General features: G+C 43.9%; 1 protein-coding gene across 2 annotated transcripts in view; it reads left to right on the top strand.

The window, feature by feature from the left end:
* The window catches only part of LOC139273136 (ribosomal protein S6 kinase alpha-5-like), a 148,113-nt gene that overhangs the window by 97,301 nt on the left and 28,872 nt on the right, over positions 1-21,940 (top strand). For both annotated transcript variants that reach the window (XM_070889581.1, XM_070889582.1), the window contains exons 7-11: positions 9,578-9,681; positions 11,277-11,427; positions 13,946-14,104; positions 16,293-16,424; positions 16,708-16,841. In XM_070889581.1, coding sequence (XP_070745682.1) covers positions 9,578-9,681; positions 11,277-11,427; positions 13,946-14,104; positions 16,293-16,424; positions 16,708-16,841 — 680 coding nt within the window. The remainder of the gene's footprint in view (positions 1-9,577; positions 9,682-11,276; positions 11,428-13,945; positions 14,105-16,292; positions 16,425-16,707; positions 16,842-21,940) is intronic.

The following is a 21,940-nucleotide window of genomic DNA, read 5'->3' as shown; positions in this document are numbered from 1 at the left end:
CAACGTTTCCGGTGTTCACCGGTCGGTTAAGATCCAAATCGTTTCAACTGAGTCCAGTGCTTCCATCTACCAATACCCCCCATACCTATACAAGCGCATTTATCGCTGATCATGATCACTTGGTGGGGCCCGGTCCATTTTGGTGAGAATCCGGGTCTTTCGGGATTCACCCTCACCATGACCTGGCTCCCTATGGGGGGATACCTGAATCCTTTATTCCTTCGTATCCCTTTCTAAATCTTTAATGGCTTGTTGGTCCCTAGCTTGCGCTCGTAATCCATGCAACTGTTTACATAGCTCCATGACGAACCTCCGTATCTTGTCCTTGTAGGGTCCCACGTCCTCACTCCCAGATACTAATACTTCTGGCAGTCTCATAGCTCTTCCTGTCATTAGCTCAATGGGGGTCAGTCCAGTAGTTCGGTTCGGGGTGGCTCTTAATTTCATTAGGATTCGTGGAAGTAACTCCACCCACCCCTTCCCGGTCTCCTCGATTGCCTTGGCTAATGCAGTTTTTAGGGTCCTATTCATCCGCTCTACTAATCCGGACGATTCCGGATGGTACGGGATGTGGAATTTTTGTTTAATCCCTAGCAGGGCACAGGCTTGTTTCATGATTTTCCTCGTAAAATGTGTACCTTAATCTGAGTCCAACTGCAGTGGCATCCCCCACCTGGGTATTATTTCCCCAGCCAGGATTTTATCCACTGTATCGGCGATGCAATTCCTGGTAGCAAAGACTTCTACCCACTTTGTAAATTGATCTATTACTACCAGGCAGTACATTTTTCCCCTCTGGCTGGGCAGTGGCCCAGTAAAATCTATTTGTAGGGCTTCCCAGGGTCCCTTTGGGTGGGGTTGGTGTCCCAGCCGGACCTTTATCTTTTTTCCCAGGTTGTATTTTGCGCAGGTTATACACCTCCTACAATAGTTTTCTCCGTCTCTCCCCATTCCTTCCCACCACCAACATCGTGACATGGAGTTTATCATGCTGATCCTACCGGTGTGGGTGTACCCATGGTAAAGACCCAATAGATTCTGTCGGAGACATTCCAGGCCACCATGTTGTCATCTCTCCTCCACTCCATCCGCCCCCTTTCTTGCTCCGTTCTGTTCCCACCCTTCTATTTCTTGCGGGGTGGATTCTCCTGTACCTTGAGTATGTTTATTTCTTCTGTTTGGGTGATACATGAGCCAATCGGGGTGTTACTGGTCATGTCTGCTTCAGCTGCCTGTCTGGCAGCTTCGTCTGCCCAGACATTTCCCTGCTGGTGCCTGTCTGTGATTTTTGAGTGCGCTTTAATTTTTATTACTGCACATTCCTGAGGGAGGAGGGAAGCTTCTACCAATCCCTTGACTATCTCTTCATGCCTAATGGGTCCCCCTCCCGAAGTCACATATCCCCGCCTCTTCCAAGCTGTCATGTAATCGTGCACCACGCCGAAGGCGTACCAGCTGTCAGTGTATATGTTGACCCTTTTTCCTGCTGCTAGTTTCAATGCCTTGGTAAGGGCTACCAATTTCGCTACCTGAGCCGATAGATTTCCCTCTAGGGCACCCTTTCCCCTGTCTTGCCCATTGCTGTCCACGACTGCCCACCCTGTCCGGGGGTTCCGTTTACGTATCGACGGGATCCATCCACATAAAGATCCATATCTGCCCTTTCGAGTGGGGTTTCCCTAATCTGGCTCCCTTCTTCCTCGCCTCCCGTGGGGTCACACTGGTGCTCCTTGCCTTCGGTGACTATCCAGCCTGCGGGATTATTCCCGCTATCCTTTATTATAGTCAAGGCGCCATTCGGGGGCAAAAGCATTGCTTCCCAATTGGCGCGTCGTGCGTCTGATATCGTCCTTAGCCTTCCAGTGTTAAGCAGCTCCACAAGGGTATGCGGTGTATGCAGGATAATTTGCCCGGTCATTATGATAGGCTCGCTCGCCCTCACGGCCCATGCCGCACAATCAAGGGCTGCGACACATCGAGCTGGCCCTGCGGCTACCGCTCCTTGTTTCATGGAGTAGTATGCGACAGGTCTTTGTCTATCCCCGTGTTCCTGGGTTACCACTGCATTGTAGTGGGTCTCACTATTGTACATATACAGGTGGAAGGGCCTATTCTGATCCGGCAACCCCAAGGCGGGTGCGCTCATGAGGGCGTGTTTAAGCTGTATGAATGCTGCCTCCTGGGGGCGGCCCCAGTCTACAGGCTCCTAGGATGGTTTACCTCCTTTCACTAGATCTTGTATCGGCTGGGCCATTTCTGCATATTCTGGGATAAAGTTCCGGCAATAATTAAATAGCCCCAATATCTGTTGGACCCCTCTCACTGTCCCTGATCTAGGCATAGTTCTAATAGCCTCCTTCCTATCAGCGGGCATCTGTCTGTTCCCTTGGGATACTACATATCCCAGGTATGTAACCTCCCTTCTTCCGATCTGGGCTTTCCTAGGGTTAGCCTTCAACCCCGAGCGCTGTAAGGCCCCTAATACTGTAGTTAGGGCCACCAGGTGATGTGCCTCAGTACCTGAGGCGATAAGAATATCGTCCACGTACTGTAGTACAGTGCTTCCTCCCCCTACATCCAGGGGTTCCAAGATCCCTGACAATGCCCGGTGAAATATTCCCGGGCTATTGTGAAATCCCTGGGGCACCCTGGTCCACGTATATTGTCTCCCCTTTATAGTGAAGGCAAACTTCTTCTGTGACTCCTCCTCCAAAGATATGGCCCAGAACCCGTTTGCTATGTCAAGTACCGTGAAGATTTTATGTTCTGGGTCCAGGCCGTTGAACACAGTAGAAGGGCTCGCCACAATCGGGTATTCCCTTGGGGTGACTTTGTTCAGGGCGGTATAATCAACGGTGAACTTATAAGTCCCTTCGGGTTTCTTCACAGGTGACACCGGTGAATTAGTGGTGGCTGTTACTGGCTTCACCACCCCTTGCGCTTCTAACTCTTGGGACTATTTGGTGGACTGCTGCATCGGCCTCGGGTTTTAAGGGGTATTGTTTATGGGCCTTATGCTCCGGCCCGGGAATATTGACCGGGTTCATCCGGGCCAGCCCGCAATCTTGTTTGTGCCGTGCCCATAGTGTCGGGTATAGTCGGCAGACACTGCCCCACACTCCCTTCGTTTCCCATTCGGGCTGTATTGGGACTATCCTTGCCACTCGCTGCTGCGGATGTCCCGGGCAATCAAACTTCTGTTCGGTTTGATGTTTTCCTCCCCATATAATTTGATTGCGCTGGGGGTCTATAAGTGCCCCTACTTCCCTCAAAGTGTATATCCCTAGTATGGTGCCTTCTGGGTTAGGGCAGCACCAGAATTGGGTGGGTATCATTATGCCCTGTATCTCTAGAGGTACTACTTCACTCAATGTTGCTTTTTTAAATCCCCCCCCCCCATCCCCTGAATATTGACCGTGGTCGGGGTAAGGGGGAGGTCTAGGTTGGTTATGGATACCGACGCTCCCGTGTCTACTAGCATGTTGCACTGCCGGCCCCCTAACACTGCACTAATAAACATACGGGAATCTAGCGTTGGCCGTTCCAACCTTCCTTCGGGGGCCGGTAACCCCGAGCGGCCACCACTAGCCAGTTTGAGCAAGTTAAGGAGCTCTTCATCAGAGGGTGGCTCCGGCGGGGGCAATACTTTTTGCTGGAGGATCTCCACCAGTTCCTCGCGGGTAATGGGCGTCCCAGTTTGTTTCCCGGTTTGGGGGGGTTGTTTCCCAGGTTGCTGGGGACCCTTTCCTGCCTCCCCCACTCCTGGTGCTCGGCATCTTCTTGCCATGTGTCCCGATTTATTGCAATTATGGCACCTGGCTCTAAACGTCCCCTTTCCGGCCTCCTTTCGTGGGCATTCTCTGCTAATATGTCCGTCCTGGTGGCACGTGTAAAACGTCAAGGGGGCGGCGCGGAGGTCCCCATCCCCTTCCTTTCCTTCTGTTGCTAATGCTGCTGCCACCATCTTTGACACCTTCTCCTTCTGCTTGGCCTTTAGCTCCTCCACATTCTGTGCCCACTCTAAGATCTCATCATAGTCATCCCCTATCTTGAACCCCAGCCCATCCTTAAACATTTCTAGAAATGCCTCGTCATCTTTCTCGGGGTCATTCGCACCGGAGTGGTCCTTATACTCGAGCCATTTCCGCTCCCCATACTCTCCTGCAGTTTCGTTTGGCTTCTGGGTTATCTTTAATATTCTGCTCCAGTTAGTTCTTATAGGTCCCAACATCCATCCATCCCGTGTTTTAGGTCTAATAACCGCTGTGGCTTGATCCGGTTCCCTGTCGTCATCCAGCCACCATTTTGCACGCTTAGGGTAGCCCTCTGCCAATTTACACTCCCGGTTTTGGCCTTTACCAAACTGTGTATGTCACCTAAGGTTAAGTTATGCGCATCGAACATTTCCTCAACCTTTTGCCAGAACTCTGTATTTCTGCTATTGGGTTTGGGTGTGGGTAGATCCTTTAATAGTGTCTGTCTCTCATGCGGGGTGAGGGGAACTTCTTGTATAGTGACGTGAGCGGGTTGCTGTCCGTGTGCAGGGGAGCTGCCTGTATGTATTCATTATATGCCGGGGGCTCTCTCTGCGTTCCATCATCTGGAGGCTCTCCTACTGGTATTTCCTCCAGGGAGGGATACAGTGGAGCGGTTATCGGGGCTACCTTTGGGTTGGGTATTGCTGATGCACACTGTAGGGGCTTACCATTCTCCTTTACGACCCTTTCTAAGGTTGCTATTTTCGTGTTTAGTCTCTGAATCAGCTCAACATGGGTGTCTATTTCCATTACTAGTTCCCGTTAGCAGGTGAAGATAATTGCCTGGGCCATTCTAACCTTGTTTTTGGTCTGACTATCCCACCATTTTTTCTGCCTATCAGGGGCATCTGTGGGCTGCCACCCTCTCCGTTTCATTCCTCCATTAAGGTTGCATATTTGTTACCTAGTAATTCTAATAGAGACCCTTCGAGTCCCTGGTTACACTCTCCCTTCTTCCGTTGTTTAATGGCCTGGGTCCCCGCCCCCTCACCAGCTCCATTTTTTCCTTTACTTGCCGAGTTACCCATCTTCTTCGGGCTCTGAGGGTCTTGGGTATTCCCTTAAATTTGTGTTAGGTATGCAGGACGTAATTTATATCTATATGTCTTCCCTTGGCGCCGTACAATCGTACTGCCACGCTTTGGGTCAATATATCCCGTCACTGCAGGGACGTTGTCTCTATGTCTTCACTCTCTCGTCCCTGCACCGTGCGCTCGTACCGCTTTGGGTCAATAGACCTCTCTCTATATCTTCCCTTGTGTCGTACCCTTGCACTGCCGTGCTACCTCCATGCACCCATTTTTAGGATGCACCTTTTGACCCCCTTTAACCTCTAGATCGTCCTTGTCCTCTGTCTCCGTCCCTCCGGGACTCACGACAGATGGTTCTTTGGTACCTTGCGGTTTACAATGCCACAGCTCTAACTTGAAGGTGGTAAATTAAAACATACTCACCCCAACAGCTGGGTGATTGTTCCGTTCGGGAAGTCCGTACCCTGCTCGCAGCGCCAAATGTTGGGGGAAAACGGGAAGGCTTGTTTTCCCACGAGCGGGCCCACTGATATAGAGGGTCGACCCTCGCCCCAGCCCACGTAGCAATTCTCGAAGTTAGCAGACAGAGACGGATGGCAAAGTATAACGATCTTTATTACGAACGTCCGGGAACACCCCTTATCAAAGCCGCTCCCCGAACAGCACAATCATACAACTTTTAAATATTTCAAAACCCCTCTGTTCCCAGACAAGACCTCCCTAGATTTCTAATTGGACTACCTTATCAGTACTACTTCTCTAATTGGACTACCTTATCAGTACTACTCCGGATTGACAGGTCATGAGCTCTGACTGACAGGCCATGATCTCGTGACCATCTTAGACCGTTCCCAGAATGGTATCTCTAGGATGGAATTTGTTATACATTTCCTTTGGTGCCATGAAGTCTATCTTGGGTCTCTTCTCACGTCCTTATCAGCGGTCTGTTTAGGTTCTCTCCTATTGACATTCCATGTTGGAATACTATCTGGTATCCCAACCCATAACAGTACCTTCTGGAGCCTTGGTGCTGGAGTGTACAAGGCGTGAGAAGAAAGGTCTTTAAGGCGTGAGAAGAAAGGTCTTTACCTCCTTATGGGCCAGTGCAGGAACCAGCACTTTAACCCTTGTCCCGCTGGTACCCCTAATGCAAAATTTTCCTCTTACAGTGGATAACCTCACATTTATCCACATTATACTTCATCTGCCATGCATTTGCCCACTCACCTAACCTATCCAAGTCACTCTGCAGCCTCATAGCATCCTTCTCGCAGCTCACACTGCCACCCAACTTAGTGTCATCCGCAAATTTGGAGATACTACATTTAATCCCCTCGTCTAAATCATTAATGTACAATGTAAACAGCTGGGGCCCAGCACAGAACCTTGCGGTACCCCACTAGTCACTGCCTGCTATTCTGAAAAGTACCCATTTACTCCTACTCTTTGCTTCCTGTCTGCCAACCAGTTCTCAATCCACGTCAGCACACTACTCCCAATCCCATGTGCTTTAACTTTACACATTAATCTCTTGTGTGGGACCTTGTCAAAAGCCTTCTGAAAGTCCAAATACACCACATCAACTGGTTCTCCCTTGTCCACTCTACTGGAAACATCCTCAAAAAATTCCATTTGTCAAGCATGATTTCCCTTTTACAAAACCATGCTGACTTGGACCTATCATGTCATCTCTTTCCAAATGCGCTGCTATGACATCCTTAATAATTGATTCCATCATTTTACCCACTACCGATATCAGGCTGACCGGTCTATAATTCCCTGTTTTCTCTCTCCCTCCTTTTTTAAAAAGTAGGGTTACATTGGCTACCCTCCATTCCATAGGAACTGATCCAGAGTCTATGGAATGTTGGAAAATGACTGTCAATGCATCCGCTATTTCCAAGGCCACCTCCTTAAGTACTCTGGGATGCAGTCCATCAGGCCCTGGGGATTTATCGGCCTTCAATCCCATCAATTTCCCCAACACAATTTCCCGACTAATAAGGATTTCCCTCAGTTTCTCCTTCTTACTAGACCCTCTGAGTAGTACAGAATAGCATTTTGTTTTGGACCCTAAATAGAGATTTACTTGAGCAGGCTAATTTAGTTCACACAAGCAGAGCTGTATATTTTTTTATATAGGATGTATTGATACATTGCACCAGCAATGAGTTCATGAAGATATTTCTCAGATTGAGGGAACAATGGTGTAGTGTTTGTTTTTTGTGCGTATCTTTGAGGTTTAAATTTGTTTCATACATACTAGTGATTAGTACAGCTGCAGTTGATATGTGTGTAGTGTTCATTTTAATTCCATTAGTGTGAATTATTGCAGTTAAATTTGGGCAAGATATCACGCAACTATAAAATAGATTGAGGATCTTAAGTATGAGAGTGCTGTAGACATTAATGAATTATTGTAGATCTTTAGTGGGAGTGAGCAAATAGTATGTTTTGTAATCTCAGCTCAGTTACAGTAATGTAGTGTTGTTATTGGTCAGTGAAAGCAATTAGCATTAAACGGGCCCTGAATATGATACTGGGTCCTAATTTTAAGAATATAACATAAGAAATAGGAGCAGGAGAAGGCTATACGGCCCCTCGCGCCTGCTCCGCCATTTAATACGATCATGGCTGAACCGATCATGGACTCAGGTCCATTTCCCTGCCCGCTCTCCATAACCCCTTATTCCCTTATTGTTTAAGAAACTATCTATTTCTGTCTTAAATTTATTCACTGTCCCGGTTTCCACAGCTCTGTGAGGCAGCGAATTCCACAGATCCACAAGCCTCTGAGAGAAGAAATTTCTCCTCATCTCTGTTTTAAATGGGTGGCCCCTTATTCTAAGATTATGCCCTCTAGTTCTAGTCTCCCCTATCAGTGGAAACATCTTCTCTGCATCCACCTTGTCAAGCCCCCTCATAATCTTATACGTTTCAATAAGATCACCTCTCATTCTTCTGAATTCCAATGAGTAGAGGCCCAACCTACTCAACCTTTTCTCATAAGTCAACCCCCTCATCTCTGGAATCAACCTAGTGAACCTTCTCTGAACTGCCTCCAAAGCAAAGTATATTCTTTCGTAAATATGGAAATTTTCTCTGTTTCTCTCTCCAACCGTCCTCTCTCTGCACTTGCCCTAGTGTAAATTGTTAGTGTGGTTTTTGCCAGCAGCTGACTTGATGTCCACTGAAAATTTAACTGATCCGAATAAGTGCCAAACAGGGTTACCAACCAAGATTCAGTAATCACTTCAAGTGGGGGAGGGAAGTTGGATACTGAGGCGTGTCTTAAAGACCTGGAGCAGCGCTAATTTCCTGTCATTTTTGACATGCTGGTCTCTACCAGAAACTGCAGCCAGAAGGCCTGTATGTCACCACACGTTAAAAAAATTCACGCACAGGCATCTTCCACCCCCTCAATTGGAGTTCAGGATTGGAACATTGGGTCCTTCATCGAAACACCTGTGAACTCGTGGAAGCAAGTCATCCTCGTTCGATGGACCGCCTATGATGATGATGATGCCTGCAGTGCAGCCTGCTAGATTATTTTTTAAAACTTGCTTAACAAAGTCAAGCCTCTTTTAATCTGTGTCGTTTAATCTGAAGGTGCAGCCCCACAACTTCTAACAGCTGATTTTCTTGGTCTTTTGGCTTTATTCTGCTCCATGGAATTACTGGAAAATAACATGGAAGGGTTTAATGATAACATCACTTGCATGTTAGTTAAATATAATTTAAATCCCTCGCACCTGGGGATCATGTCATATGCAAATGGAACAGAGACCCAGTGTTATGGATCCATGTGCCCTTTTCCTCTCCATCATACCCTGGAAACTGGCGCATTCTGTGTTTTAGGCAGAAGAAAAGCAGCCTCATTTTATTTAACACATCTAGATTATCACATTTAGCTTTGTGAAGTAATGCTTCATTTTAGGCATAATTATAATCTATGTTCATAAAATATATAAATACCTGCATTAAAGTAGCTATCACTACTAATTTGAAAAATGTTTATTTACTGTCATTATAAAAGAAATAACTTTCATTTTTATAAGCGCCTTTCACGACCTCAGTACATCCCAAAGCACTTTACAGCTAATGTGTAGTCAGTGTTGTAATCTAGGAGACGCGGGAGCTAATTTGTGTACAGCAAGCTCCCACATGCAGTAATGTGAAAATGACCAGAAAATCTTTTTTTGGTGGTGTTGGTTGATGGGCAATTATTGGCCAGGACACCAGGGAGAACACCCCTGCTCTTCTTCGAAATAGTGCCATGGGATGTTTTATGTGCACCTGAGAGGGCAGATGGGGCCTCAGTTTAACATCTCATTCAAAAGGCAGCACCTTTGACTGTGCAGCTCTCCCTCAATACTTCACTGAGTGCCAGCTTTGTTTATGTGATGATGTCTCTGGAGTGGGACTTGAACCCACAACCTTCTGACTCAGAGGTGAGAATGCTACCACTGAACCATGATTGACACGCATTATGTAATTGCTTCTCAACAGGCAGTTGATTGGTGGAGTCTTGGGGTTCTTGTGTATGAGCTATTGACGGGAGCTTCGCCTTTCACCGTGGATGGTGCAAAAAATTCTCAGTCGGAAATCTCAAGGTGACACCAATAAAATTTTTCCTATTCTGCAAAAATTGCAATGTTGAACATAATGAGAACAAAGCACAAAAGTGGCACAAATGACAATTTATTGAATAAAATGTTCTGTTTTACATTGAATCCCTTTGTCCAGTGTTACAGTCCAATTTTTCTACATTCCCACATTAATGCTTTATTCAGTTGAGACGGAAGGGCAATCTGAGCTGCATAATTTTGCATGGCTACTTTTAGTGCCACAGAGATAAATGCCCTTTTTATGGGCTAAGACAAATACCAGCGCCACCACTCAAAAAGCAATATTTGTGCATACCTTGCTTTCAAAAGACCTAAAAATCAAGTTTGAGTGATTACTGAGTTTGTAATTTCGGCTTCTGTCTTCTATATTTGAATCCAGAGCTCGAATGCTCAAACTATAGGCTGCCTTTAGAAAAACAAATAATTCTTATTTATGTTATTTAGGATGAGCTTTAAAAATGTGACATTGGAATCCTTAAAAAAGCATTCAGTTATGATCTCTGAAATATATTGTCTATCTTGCTTAAAGTCAGGCTATTTTAGCGACCAATTTAAAAAACATTCTAGCAGAGGTAATTGTAATTAGTATAGGATTAACCAATTCAGACATCCAACTATTCATTGTCAACAGCCACAACTGAAGTCCAATGTCCCATAAACAATGTCAATTCCATTTACACTCTGTACCAACAGCTGTTCGTGTAAAATGTGAGGTTGCAGGAGTAGAGGGTTGCAGCAACCTCACATTTTACATGAACAGCTGTTGGTACAGAGTGTGAGATTGATGGAAGCAGATTGCAGAAGGATGTACTTATTTCCACAGGGCATGAGGTTGCAGCAGCGATAACACACCACAGCTCTTCCTACTGCACGATCTGCCACAAGCCACTTTGCTGCAACAGTACATCAGTCAGCTGACCATGCAGGATTAAGCAGATCTGGAAAAGAACTCAGTGACTCAGCTCGAGTATTCATATTAAAAATATTTTATAATTTAAATTCAAATAGTATGTAAAAAACATAAAACATGTGAACTTTGCTCAAGAAAGAACCTTCAACACTTCATAAATTTTGCAAGTTTCCAGTAACAGCTTCAGATCTGTATCCATTATATGTAACTGCATAAAATTTGCTCCATTCAAAATTAATTTCTAGTAATAGATTGAAGTATTTTTTAAACTCAGAAGTTACCACATTTATCTTCGAGTATTTTTGAAATTTGGTCACAAATACTGCATCTATAACATTTTGCATTAGGCTGGTATTTAAGTGACAACTCAAAGTAACAGACTAGGGAGGAAAGGAAAGGAATTTTTACTTTTGTGAATTTAAAAACTTATTGTAAAATGCAAAGCTATATATGGTTGCAAGCAAACTTGGAGGAACTATTTGCATTCATTATCAGCGGTAGCAAGTTTGCTATTAAAATATTGGATCGATTTTTATAATATGTAAATTTAACTAGCTTAATTCCACTGTAAATTTCAATTGTAAATATAGTATGTTTTTCATTCTTATTCATTGTTGAAATGTGTCTGTCGAATACAAATCTTGAAAATAATAATTGTGTTCTTTCTTAGGCGAATCTTAAAAAATGACCCTCCATTCTCTGTAGAGATTGGGCCTACTGCCAAGAATTTAATACAGAAACTGTTGATGAAAGATCCTAAACAAAGACTTGGTTCAGGGCCATCCGGAACTGAAGAGATAAAATCTCATGCCTTTTTCCAGGTGCTGTATCACTCAGAAATTACTGCAGTCATAAATAGAAGTTTTACCTTTTTAGTATTAACTAGCCAAGGCAAATAGACAATGCATTAGGTCACACACAGCCTCTTTGACAGAATTGAATAAAAGCATGCCCAAGTATCCTCTTCTATGTATGACTTCTAAATTGTGAGGCTTGAACCCACCACCTTTTGATTTAGGCAAGGGTACTTTCAGGAAATAGCTATGCCCTAATCCAGAAGACGAACACCGCAGAACAGTTCTGTCATCATTTGCTTAATGTAAACCCTCTTAGGTAAATGTTCCCTTTGGAGATTACGACACAAATAGCTGTTTCATCATAAATAATCATATTGTAGGAAATAATGAAACTGAATATTAAAAATATAACTGAATTTGAATTTAAATTATTCCTTTCTGCTTTTTTTTACATTTTGTAATGCCTTATTTTTGGCTATGCGCACAAATGCTGCTGCAGTTTCCAGTGTTCTTATATGAGCACAATATATCATATGAAAATTGGCGTTTGCACAATACTTTGTAATTTGTTATTTACGGACCCATTGCAAGTTCTGATAATTGATTGCTTTGGAAAATAATTTTCAGTTCATATCTTAAGGTCATTAGAATTAATTATATAAAGTGGAATCTCTTTATCAGCACTCCTATCCTATCTCAGAATTTTTGAAAGGCATAGCTTTGAGCAGGACATTGCTTCAATGCAAAACTGTTGTTGTATTTTACATCTCCTTTTGATGAATAAATCTACATGTTTATTTTGTTACTCGTATTGTATGTATCTGTCCATGCTTAAAGTATTGCTAAACCAAAATTTGTATACACTATTAGCCACTAATTTGCATTATCCAATGGGGATCCCTCTATTTGTTTCTAGTGTTTCCATGGTGTTGAAGTTACACACCATTTTAGCAGATAATGAATAAGCAGTAGCCAAGGAAGGAAGTAAAGCGCACAAAATGATCAAAACACACTCGCATATTCTGCTTTTCATCTTGGCATTTTACCAACAAATGCACAATAAGTTTAAAGTGCACATGCATACACCATGAATATGAGTATTGAGATCATATGCCCAACGGCAGTGTCTAATACTAATTTTTAAGTTTACGACAGGTGCAGCGTCCAAAATCCGGAATCCGGAATGTTCCGGAATCCAGACTCCGAGACGATCCGTGGCAGGGTTGTCCGGAATCCGTAAAATGTTCTGGAATCCGGACCGGACGACCCTGGCGACCTCGGGGCATCGCCGCTGCCCGACCTCGGGGCCTCACCTTGTCGCCCTTGCCTCGGGGCCTCCTCGTGGCCCGCCCGAACACCACCTTGGCGGGGCCGGCCCGCCTGAACACCTCCTAGGTGGGGCCCTGCCATTGCCGACATCCTTTGGCGGGGCCGGCCCGCCCGATGACGACATCCTTGGTGGGGGCCCGCCCGACAACCTCCTTGGCAGCATCCTGCCTGACAATGATGTCTTTGGCGGGGCCGGCCGGCCCGACAACCTCTTAGCAGGGCCACGCCCGACGACGACATCCTTGGTGGGGCCCGCCTGACAAACTCCTTGGCAGGGTCGAACAGTCCGAACAGTTTTTCAGCGGGAATTCCCCCCGGCTTTCTGATGTTCCGATATCCGGAAATACGCAAGCCTGTTTCCGGATTTATGACGTCAGAAAACAAATTGAAAATCCGGAAAAACCCGTAATCCGGAACGGCCTCGGTCCCGAGGGTTCCAGATTTTGGATGCTCAACCTGTAATCATAAAGGCAATTATCTGGATTCCTAATTAGCCACAGGTGGCTAGTGGCATATTGGACAACACTGGTATGAACAAAATATTCATTGGGGAACTATGGAATATAAATCAAAATCAGTGTTCCTGGCAAGGATCCAACGATAATGGGAGATTAACTCGCAGATAGGTCTGGTTCTGTGACCCATGCTCCTGCCCAGCAAGGCTCTGTGCCAGAAACACAGCAAATAAAAAACACTTTTGAGAAAGACAATGACAGCTCATAAGTTTCTCATGTTTTTATGTGGTATGCATTACTCATAGAATAAATTGTGTAACTGCCCATATACTAATAAACATTTGTGTCTATTTGTTTACAAACAATCTCTAAAATAGTGTAGAAACAAACACTAATCTAAATTGTAACTTCACGGCTGTCTTCCATATTGGCATCAGTTCTTGATCCATAAGACAACACAAAAACATCAAAATATGTAATGGAGAACATCTTGTGTTGGTGTTAGATTGCTACTCCTCACATTTCCTATTAAAGAGGTTAGTAGTTAGTTGTATGGAAGGTAATGGAGAAATTACCAAAATCACTTGGAGAATGAGCTAATACCACATTACAGTTTACGAGAGAGCACTATAATGACATATTTGCAAATCTTAGTTGCATATTTAGTATTAAATACCTTGTACTTTAAAATCTGCCTCAAATGTTATTTGGACTTTTTTTAAGACTTTCTTTAAATATGTTTCCAAATTTACCTTCAGGGACTAAACTGGACAGATTTAGCAACCAAGGCAATCAAGCCTCCAGTCAAACCAGTCATCCAAAATGAACTAGACGTCAGCAACTTTGCAGAGGAGTTTACAAGAATGGATCCAGCTTATTCTCCTGCTGCTCTTCCTCAACATGCAGATCTATTTAAGGTATGTCAAAATATTCTACATTTATAACAATAAGCATGAAAGTTTTTGTAAACATTAAATAAAATCTGCTTTTGATAAACCAATAAATAGCTAATGAAATAGCAGAAAAGATATAGGATAGATTTTCTGATTGTTTACATAGGGTAATCAACCAGAAAATAGGCAATTGCCAATTTGCAGAACTTATGCCATTATTTGCACTGCAGTTAGACTGCAAAATAACGGTGACCTGGTAATGACATGATTTATGACCAACGCATGATTGGGAGGCCAACTAAGGAACCATTGGAGCCTTACCCCAGTAGTCCAGAAATTGTTTAAAGTGTATTTTTCTAAATCGCTAATTTTTGGCAGCTTTGCCATTCAGAGTATTGTTAGTGTCTGAAGGCAATTACTTTCAGGGCACCACCTATTTCTACATAAAAGGAAGGTGAAAGTATTGCAATGGTCTTTCCACTGGGCATTCCCCTATCCCTGATTATTATGGACAACCTGGAGGAGGAACAGAAGGAGCAGGCATGTTGCTTGAGGCACCATGGCCGGAGACTGAACTGTTCTCGCTACTACCCCCAACAGAGATTGCACAGGGAACAGATTTAATTTGAGGCACTGTCAGAGGAGCTCTGCGTGCGCAGACTGTGCTTCAGCACGGAAGCAATTTGCCACCAATGTGAGATGTGAAAGGCCAATGAATGGACCTAAAGCCGTGGTCCACCTCCTGCAGGGCCTTCTCGTTGACAACGAAGGTGACGACGGCCCTTCATGTCTAGGGCACTGGATCCTTCCAGTTAGGCACTGGAGACCTCTATAACACCAGCCAAGGAGCTGTGAGGTTCTGCATTCATCTAGTGACCAATGCTCTTTTCCACAGGGCATCTGTCTTTGATATTATCGAAATTGCAATCCCATTATTATTTTGAGGAAGTATACAAGAAACTCTAAAATTTTCTGTTGAAAACCTAAACCATTACCAGTGGCATGGTGGCACCCAAAATGCCAGAACTTGGTGTTGTGGGACACAAGTTTATTTTCCCCCACACTGCATTGCTGACTTATAGTCATCTCGGGACTACTCTTGAGTATTTCCTTAGCAACTGAGCTTGAGCAATACTGTTGAGTTTGCATATTGTTAAATCACCTATTGTTATAATCCATATAATGTTACACAAAGACTGGTGCCGACTGCGATTATTATTTTTTTTACTCATTTGAGTTTGCATATTGCTCTAGCAGTATAACATTATAATTTGTCCAATGTTTTGCAAATTTGCAGTCCTGGTTAACAAAAGATCGAATAATGTTATATCATATTTCAACCAACAATAACAACTTACATGGTGGAGATTGGAAGAGATACATCCTGATTATAAACAGCGGACCTTTCCCCTAACATTCAGTGCCTTGTAGCAGGTGGAACAAAAATTGTTACACTCAGTACCCAAATGTTACAATATCTAATTATGTAACTGTCAGCCCACAGAGCAGAACTTCACTGGAACAACAACCTCACCAAATATTAAAGCACTCAGGACAAGGCCCACAAACTAAACAGAAGTTGCCTTTTTTTAAAGTGCGTCCTTCTGCGGTTTCAGTGGGCACCAATCCTTGGTCTGTTCTGATTCCCTGAAGGTTTACTGGGTAAAGGCACTTTGGTGCTTAGCTCTCCATCTATAGCTGTCTCTCCCTCTTGGTCAAGTGTCGCCCTCTCACTTTTTTAATCTCTCTCTAGCTCTCTCTCATTTTGTCTACCTTGCGCTCTCGGTCAGTGTGTATTTTTCTCTTTCTGTCAGTGTCCTCCCTTTATGTCTCTCTCTCCTTTCTCTGTCAGTGTCTAACCCTCCGAAGTTTTAATGGTGCGTGCAAATTTTAAGGACCACAGATTGAACTGACCGGATTGTTTGCTCATAATTGCTCCATCTTTTTACAAGTGCGGGGCTTCCTATGAAGGATGATTATTTAGAATAGGCTGATGCAGTACATTCTCTAGTTTCTGCTGTTGTGATGTAGAGCCTAGGGAGAAAAAGCTAAGGGATTTATATTTTGAGCGGGGTGGAAAATTGCACATTAACTATAAGTTTGAGGTTCTAAAATGATTATGAATTAAGCTGGATGCCTGGATTAACTAATAGTTAAAGAATCCCATACATTAATATCATATTCATGTTGCTGCTCCTCCTCTTGCCCACAGGGTTACTCATTTGTGGCACCTTCTATACTTTTTAATCGAAATGCCATAATGAATCATGCATGCAACTATGATCTGCAGATAACCATGGAACGGCCAGGCAACAGTACAGTTGCACGCAGTGCTATGACAAAGGTTGGAATGCTTACAATTTTTCTAGGATATTCCATTTTATTTTGCATTACAACATATTGCTTTGGTAATCATTGCAGATTAATATATTGGAACAAATGAGTTAAAAGGTATAAAATAATTACTAAAATAGTGAAAAGCTCTGCAGTATTTATTTATATCAGTAATAATGTGATGCTTTTAGGATTGGGCACTAAGCCTATTTAACTGAACCAAGTAGTTCAAGTTTCATTCTGAAGCTATTTTGCTACATGGACTAAATTTATTTTAATCTGTTTATCTCTAGGATTCCCTCTTTTACCAGAACTATGAACTGAACATGAAAGAGAAGCCACTTGGTGAAGGAAGCTTTTCTGTTTGTAGGAAGTGTCGACATAAAAGGACTGGGCAGGAGTATTGTGTCAAGATCATCAGTAGGCGGTAATAACTAATAGGTTTTCAAACTGAAGAAACACTTTTTGAACAATCGTTTTATCAGATAACTATTTAAGATTGATTTAAACTTAATTAAAATTGTTATTTATGATTTTATGACACTTTTAAAAATATATATTTTCATTTTCAAAAACAACTGATGTAAGCTGACAGGCCAAGCTCCTCTGATGGCTCATTGTATATAGCTGAGGACAATCCCAAATACGATTTCTGCTCTTTAGAGAATTACCCACTCTCATCCAGGGTAGTGATGAGTGCGCAATCTACCAAATGGTCTCAGAGAGTTGGTTAGTGAGGAGAAATCAGCTAGGAATATTGCTCTTATTCAATATCTGCACAGAATGGTCTTAAATGGAGTGACTTAAACAGAGTGTGTTATTTGGGAATTTGGACAGAGTGGGAATCTCTGATAAGTATTGGGTAAGTAGAAACTGTAAAAAGGTGAAATTTAGTTTAACATTTTGATTTAAACCTAGAACTTAAAAAACTGTAGTTAACAGAATCTGCCTGCCAGTGGCAGTTAACTGTCAGTCAGCTGTAAGTGCTTGTCTTGAATAGGTGCTAATCATGGGGGACAGGGGAGCTGAGAATCACAGGGGACAGGGGAGCTGAGAATCACAGGGGACGGGGAGCTGAGAATCACAGGAGACGGGGAGCTGAGAATCACAGGGGACAGGGGAGCTGAGAATCACAGGAGACGGGGAGCTGAGAATCACAGGGGACAGGGGAGCTGAGAATCACAGGAGACGGGGAGCTGAGAATCACAGGGGACAGGGGAGCTGAGAATCACAGGGGACGGGGAGCTGAGAATCACAGGGGACAGGGGAGCTGAGAATCACAGGGGACGGGGAGCTGAGTCAACACTTGTAACTTGGGTGAAGCTCCTAGAGTATAAAAGTAAACAGTTCTGCAGAACACAGAGTAATCTTAAGTGGAGTGACTTAAACAGAGTGTTTTATTTGGGAATTTGGAAAGAGTGGGAATTTGGAGAAGAGGGGGAAAGAGTTGCTGCTTTTTGCCTACACTGCTTCTAGTGCTTTGTGTTACAAGTAGATATTTAATTTAATTTTGCATAACTTAAGCTAGATCAATTAAGTAGTCAAGGAACTAAACTGTAAACTAGATTACTTAAATACAAATTTAATTACATTTAATTAAATAGATCAAGGTCATGTAGGGATGGCAATGCAGGTGGTGTGCCGCAAATGCAGCATGTGGGAGTTTGTGGAGAACATTGTGATCCCAGACAACCACGTTTGCAGTAAGTGCCTGCATCTTGAGGAACTTCAGCTCAGAGTTGTTGAGCTGGAGTCTGAGGTGCAGACAATGCAGGGCATCAGAGGGAGGAGAGTTACCTGGACACTTTCATATAGGAGACAGTCACACCCATATGCAGTTATGTTGTGGTACAGGTCTGATTAGTGGTCGGGGACAGGAGGGTGTGACTGCAACTCAGGCAGGTAAGGGACCCCAGGTGCAGTGCTGGAGGAGTCTCAGCCTTTTCCCTTATCCAACAGATATGAGATATTTGCTGCCTGTGTGGATGGGGGGAAAGCCTGCAGGATGGATGAGCAGGCTGACCATGGTGCAGGAGGCCATTCAAGTGCAGGGAGTGAAAGGGAATGTAGTTGTGATAGGGGGCAGTATAGTCAGAGGGATAGATATTGTTCTCTGCAGCCACGACTGGGAATTCCGAAGGTTATGTTCCCTGCTCAGTGCCAGGGTTAAAGACATCTCCTCGCGACTGGAGAAGAACATGGAGTGGGAAGGGGAGGATCCAGTTGTCGTGGTCCACGTAGGAACCAACGACATAGGTAGAACTAGGAATGAGGTTCTGCTGAGAGAGTTTGAGGAGTTGGAGTCCAAATTAAAAATGTAATAATCTCCTGTGTTGTTACCTGAGCCATGTGCCAATTGGCATAGGGATTAGCAGATTAGAAGGTTAAATGCATGGCTCAAAGAGTGGTGTGGGAGGCAGGGGTTTTGCTTCATGGGACACTGGCACCAGTACTGGGGAAAGAGGGAGCTGGTCTGCTGGGATGGGCTCCACTTGAACCGGGTTGCAACCAGTGTCCTAGCGAATCGAATAGCTAGGGAAGTAGACAAGGCTTTAAACTAATGAAGGGGGTGGGAGGATTCAGGAAAGAATAAATTTAAATGCAGCAAGAGAAACGTCAAGGCTCTAGAGCAGAGCATTGGGTAAATATAAGCAGAGTGGGTCAGAAAGGGGCAGAGAATAACACAGGTAATAGGGCATCAGTGACTTAAGATGACATCAGGGAAAAATAGAAAAGAATCAAAGCTAAAGGCACTATATTTGAATGTGCGAAGCTTTCGCACCAAAATAGATGAATAGCGCAGATAGAAATTAATAGGTTTGATCTAATAGACATTACAGAGATGTGGTTGCAGAGTGACTAAGGTTGGGAACTAAATATTCCAGGATACTTAACTTTTAGAAGAGATAGGCAAAATGGAAAAGGAGGAGGGGTAGCCCTGATAATAAAGGATAAGATAAAGACAGTGGAGAGAAAGGATCTCAGCACGTAAAATCAAGAAGTAAAATCAATTTGGGTGAAGTTAAGAAACATCAAGGGGCAGAAAACATTGTTGTGGGCTGTTTTCAGGCCCCCAAACAGTAGTAGTAATGTAGGGCACAGTATAAATCAGGAAATTAGAGGCGCAGGTAACAAGGGTAATATAGTAATCATGGGGGACTTTAATCTACATATAGACTGGGCAAACCAAATTTACACTAATGCCCGGGATTTCAGCAACAGAGGCAAGTTCAATGCAGGTGGCATTGGTGCAGCGTGGGAAACCCATTCCAAAGTGCAGTTCGCGCTCTCCCTTCAATCTTCCATGGCTGGGGCTTGTTAAGCCCGCCCTGCGGGTTTCCCGGCCAATGAACTGATTAACTGGAAGCTGGCCTGATGACGTCATCTGATGATGCATCATCAGCCGGTTTCCTTAAAGGGACCATTCCCAATTTTTTTTGACCGTTCTTCTGTCAGTCTTTTGCAGCATTGAGCTACTGCAGACACTGACAAACATTGCACAAAGATGCACCGCTGCATCCAGGCTCTCCCATGACTCCCTCCAGATGCTTATGGAGGTAGTTATAGCACGCAGGGAGGTTCTCTTCCATTCCAATGGATGGAAGAGACTTCCCCAGGACACCAACACAGTCTGATTGCACATTGCACATGAGGGCACAAGCAGGGATGTCGTCTGGAGGAGTTGGCTCTCTGCAGATCACGAAATGTTACTGCAAAGCCATACTCAACCTCATCCTGCTGTGCCACTCATCACATCCCCATCACTCTGCCTTCCCATATCTACCCCTGCACATTCTTACTCACACCAACTTATCTTGCACTTCCACCCATCCCTTTCTCTCTATCTGCATTTTCAGTTCCCCATTTCACTTGTCAACCCTCACACTCACCCTCATCCAATCATTACCAACTAATAGCACAGAAGGGTAGGCATTTGGGTCGTTTAGCCAATACTCATGTATCGTTAATGTTAATGTGTTGTGACTTGCATTCTTGGACAGATTTGTGGGCACCTTTGGAAGTGGCTTAGTGAGTTTTAGTGAATGGTGATGCATAAGGGTACCCCCCACAATAGTTATGAGTATGAAAGGGATGGGTTGGACATTGCAGGGATGCTTTATGGAGCTGGTGTCGGGTGGTGCCAACCTGGCGCATCATGTGGCAGTCAGGGTGTACAGCATGAAGTGAAGTAAATGTGACCATGGTGAGACATCACTGGCCTCTCAGACAGCAATGTGGTTGTGTGCTAATGCCCTGTGTACTGTGCAGCATCAGGTGATTGCGGAGAAGGTTGGTGTTGTTGATGGTGATGCTGGTGTGTTTAGTGATGTTGGGGCTGGTCGTGGTGGGATGCTAAGGACCAAGATGAGATTTTTTGAAGGGCACCAATGGCAGGTGAGGTTCAGATGACAGAGTGCCCTGTCAATGGTGAGAGAGGTAGCTCCAAGGAGGTGACAGTGAATAGAGATCAAACACTTCCAAAGCTCAAAAATCTTTTCCAAAACCGGAACACTTCTGACTTTGGAAAGTGAATAGCAGTGACACAGCAGCTTTTATACCACTTCTGCAGCTGTCAACTAACCAAAGCAATAGAGAGTCACTGAGAACCTGACTCCACCTGGCATGAAACCTGAGGCACGGCAAACCCATCAAAAGGTTGGTAAAATTGTACGAGCCTGCTTTTAAGACTCTAAACTAGCATTTAAGTACCTTTTAATGATGTTAATTACCTGTCCTGCTAATGCTGTCGGGTCTGCTCTCCGAACGCACATCTGACAACTGGGAAACTCACATGGAAGCGGGTTCAGAGCGGGATCCTGACCCGCTGTCAGTCAGCGCCATTTTGACATTGGGTCCATCTCCAAACCCACACTCGCAGGGCTGGGAAGATTCTGCCATAGTGTGGAGGACAAATTCATGGAATGTATACAAGATGGCTTTCTAGATCAGTATGTTGAGGAAACAACTAGGGAACAAGCTATTTTAGATCTGATATTGTGCCATGGGAAAGGGTTAATTAATAACCTGGTAGTAAAGGGGCCTTTAGGGAAGAGTGGCCATAATATGATAGAATTTTCATATCAGGGCCGAGTTGGCTAAGGTAGATTGGGAAACTACATTAAAAGGTATGACAGTAGACAAGCAATGGCTAGCATTTAAAGAATTAATTAATAATTTACAATAAACATACATTCCTTTAAGGCACAAAAACCCCACAGGAAAATTGGTTCAACCGTGGCTAACAAGAGAAATTAAAGATAGTATTAGATCAAAGGAAGAGGCTAATAATGTTGCCAAAAAGAGCAGTAAGCCTGAGGATTGGGAGGATTTTAGAATTCAGCAAAGGAGGACCAAGAAATTGATAAAGAAAGGGAAAATAGAATATGAGAGTAAACAAGCGAGAGACATAAAAACAGACTGTAAAAGCTTCTATAGGTATGTAAAAAGGAAAAGATTAGCGAAAGTAAATGTGGGTCCCTTACAGGCGGAGACAGGAGAAATTATAATAGGGAATAAGGAAATGAC

The sequence above is a fragment of the Pristiophorus japonicus genome, chromosome 9 (assembly GCF_044704955.1).
Source record: "Pristiophorus japonicus isolate sPriJap1 chromosome 9, sPriJap1.hap1, whole genome shotgun sequence".
NCBI classification, from domain to species: Eukaryota; Metazoa; Chordata; class Chondrichthyes; family Pristiophoridae; genus Pristiophorus; species Pristiophorus japonicus.
This window is presented reverse-complemented; position numbering and strand designations above follow the sequence as displayed.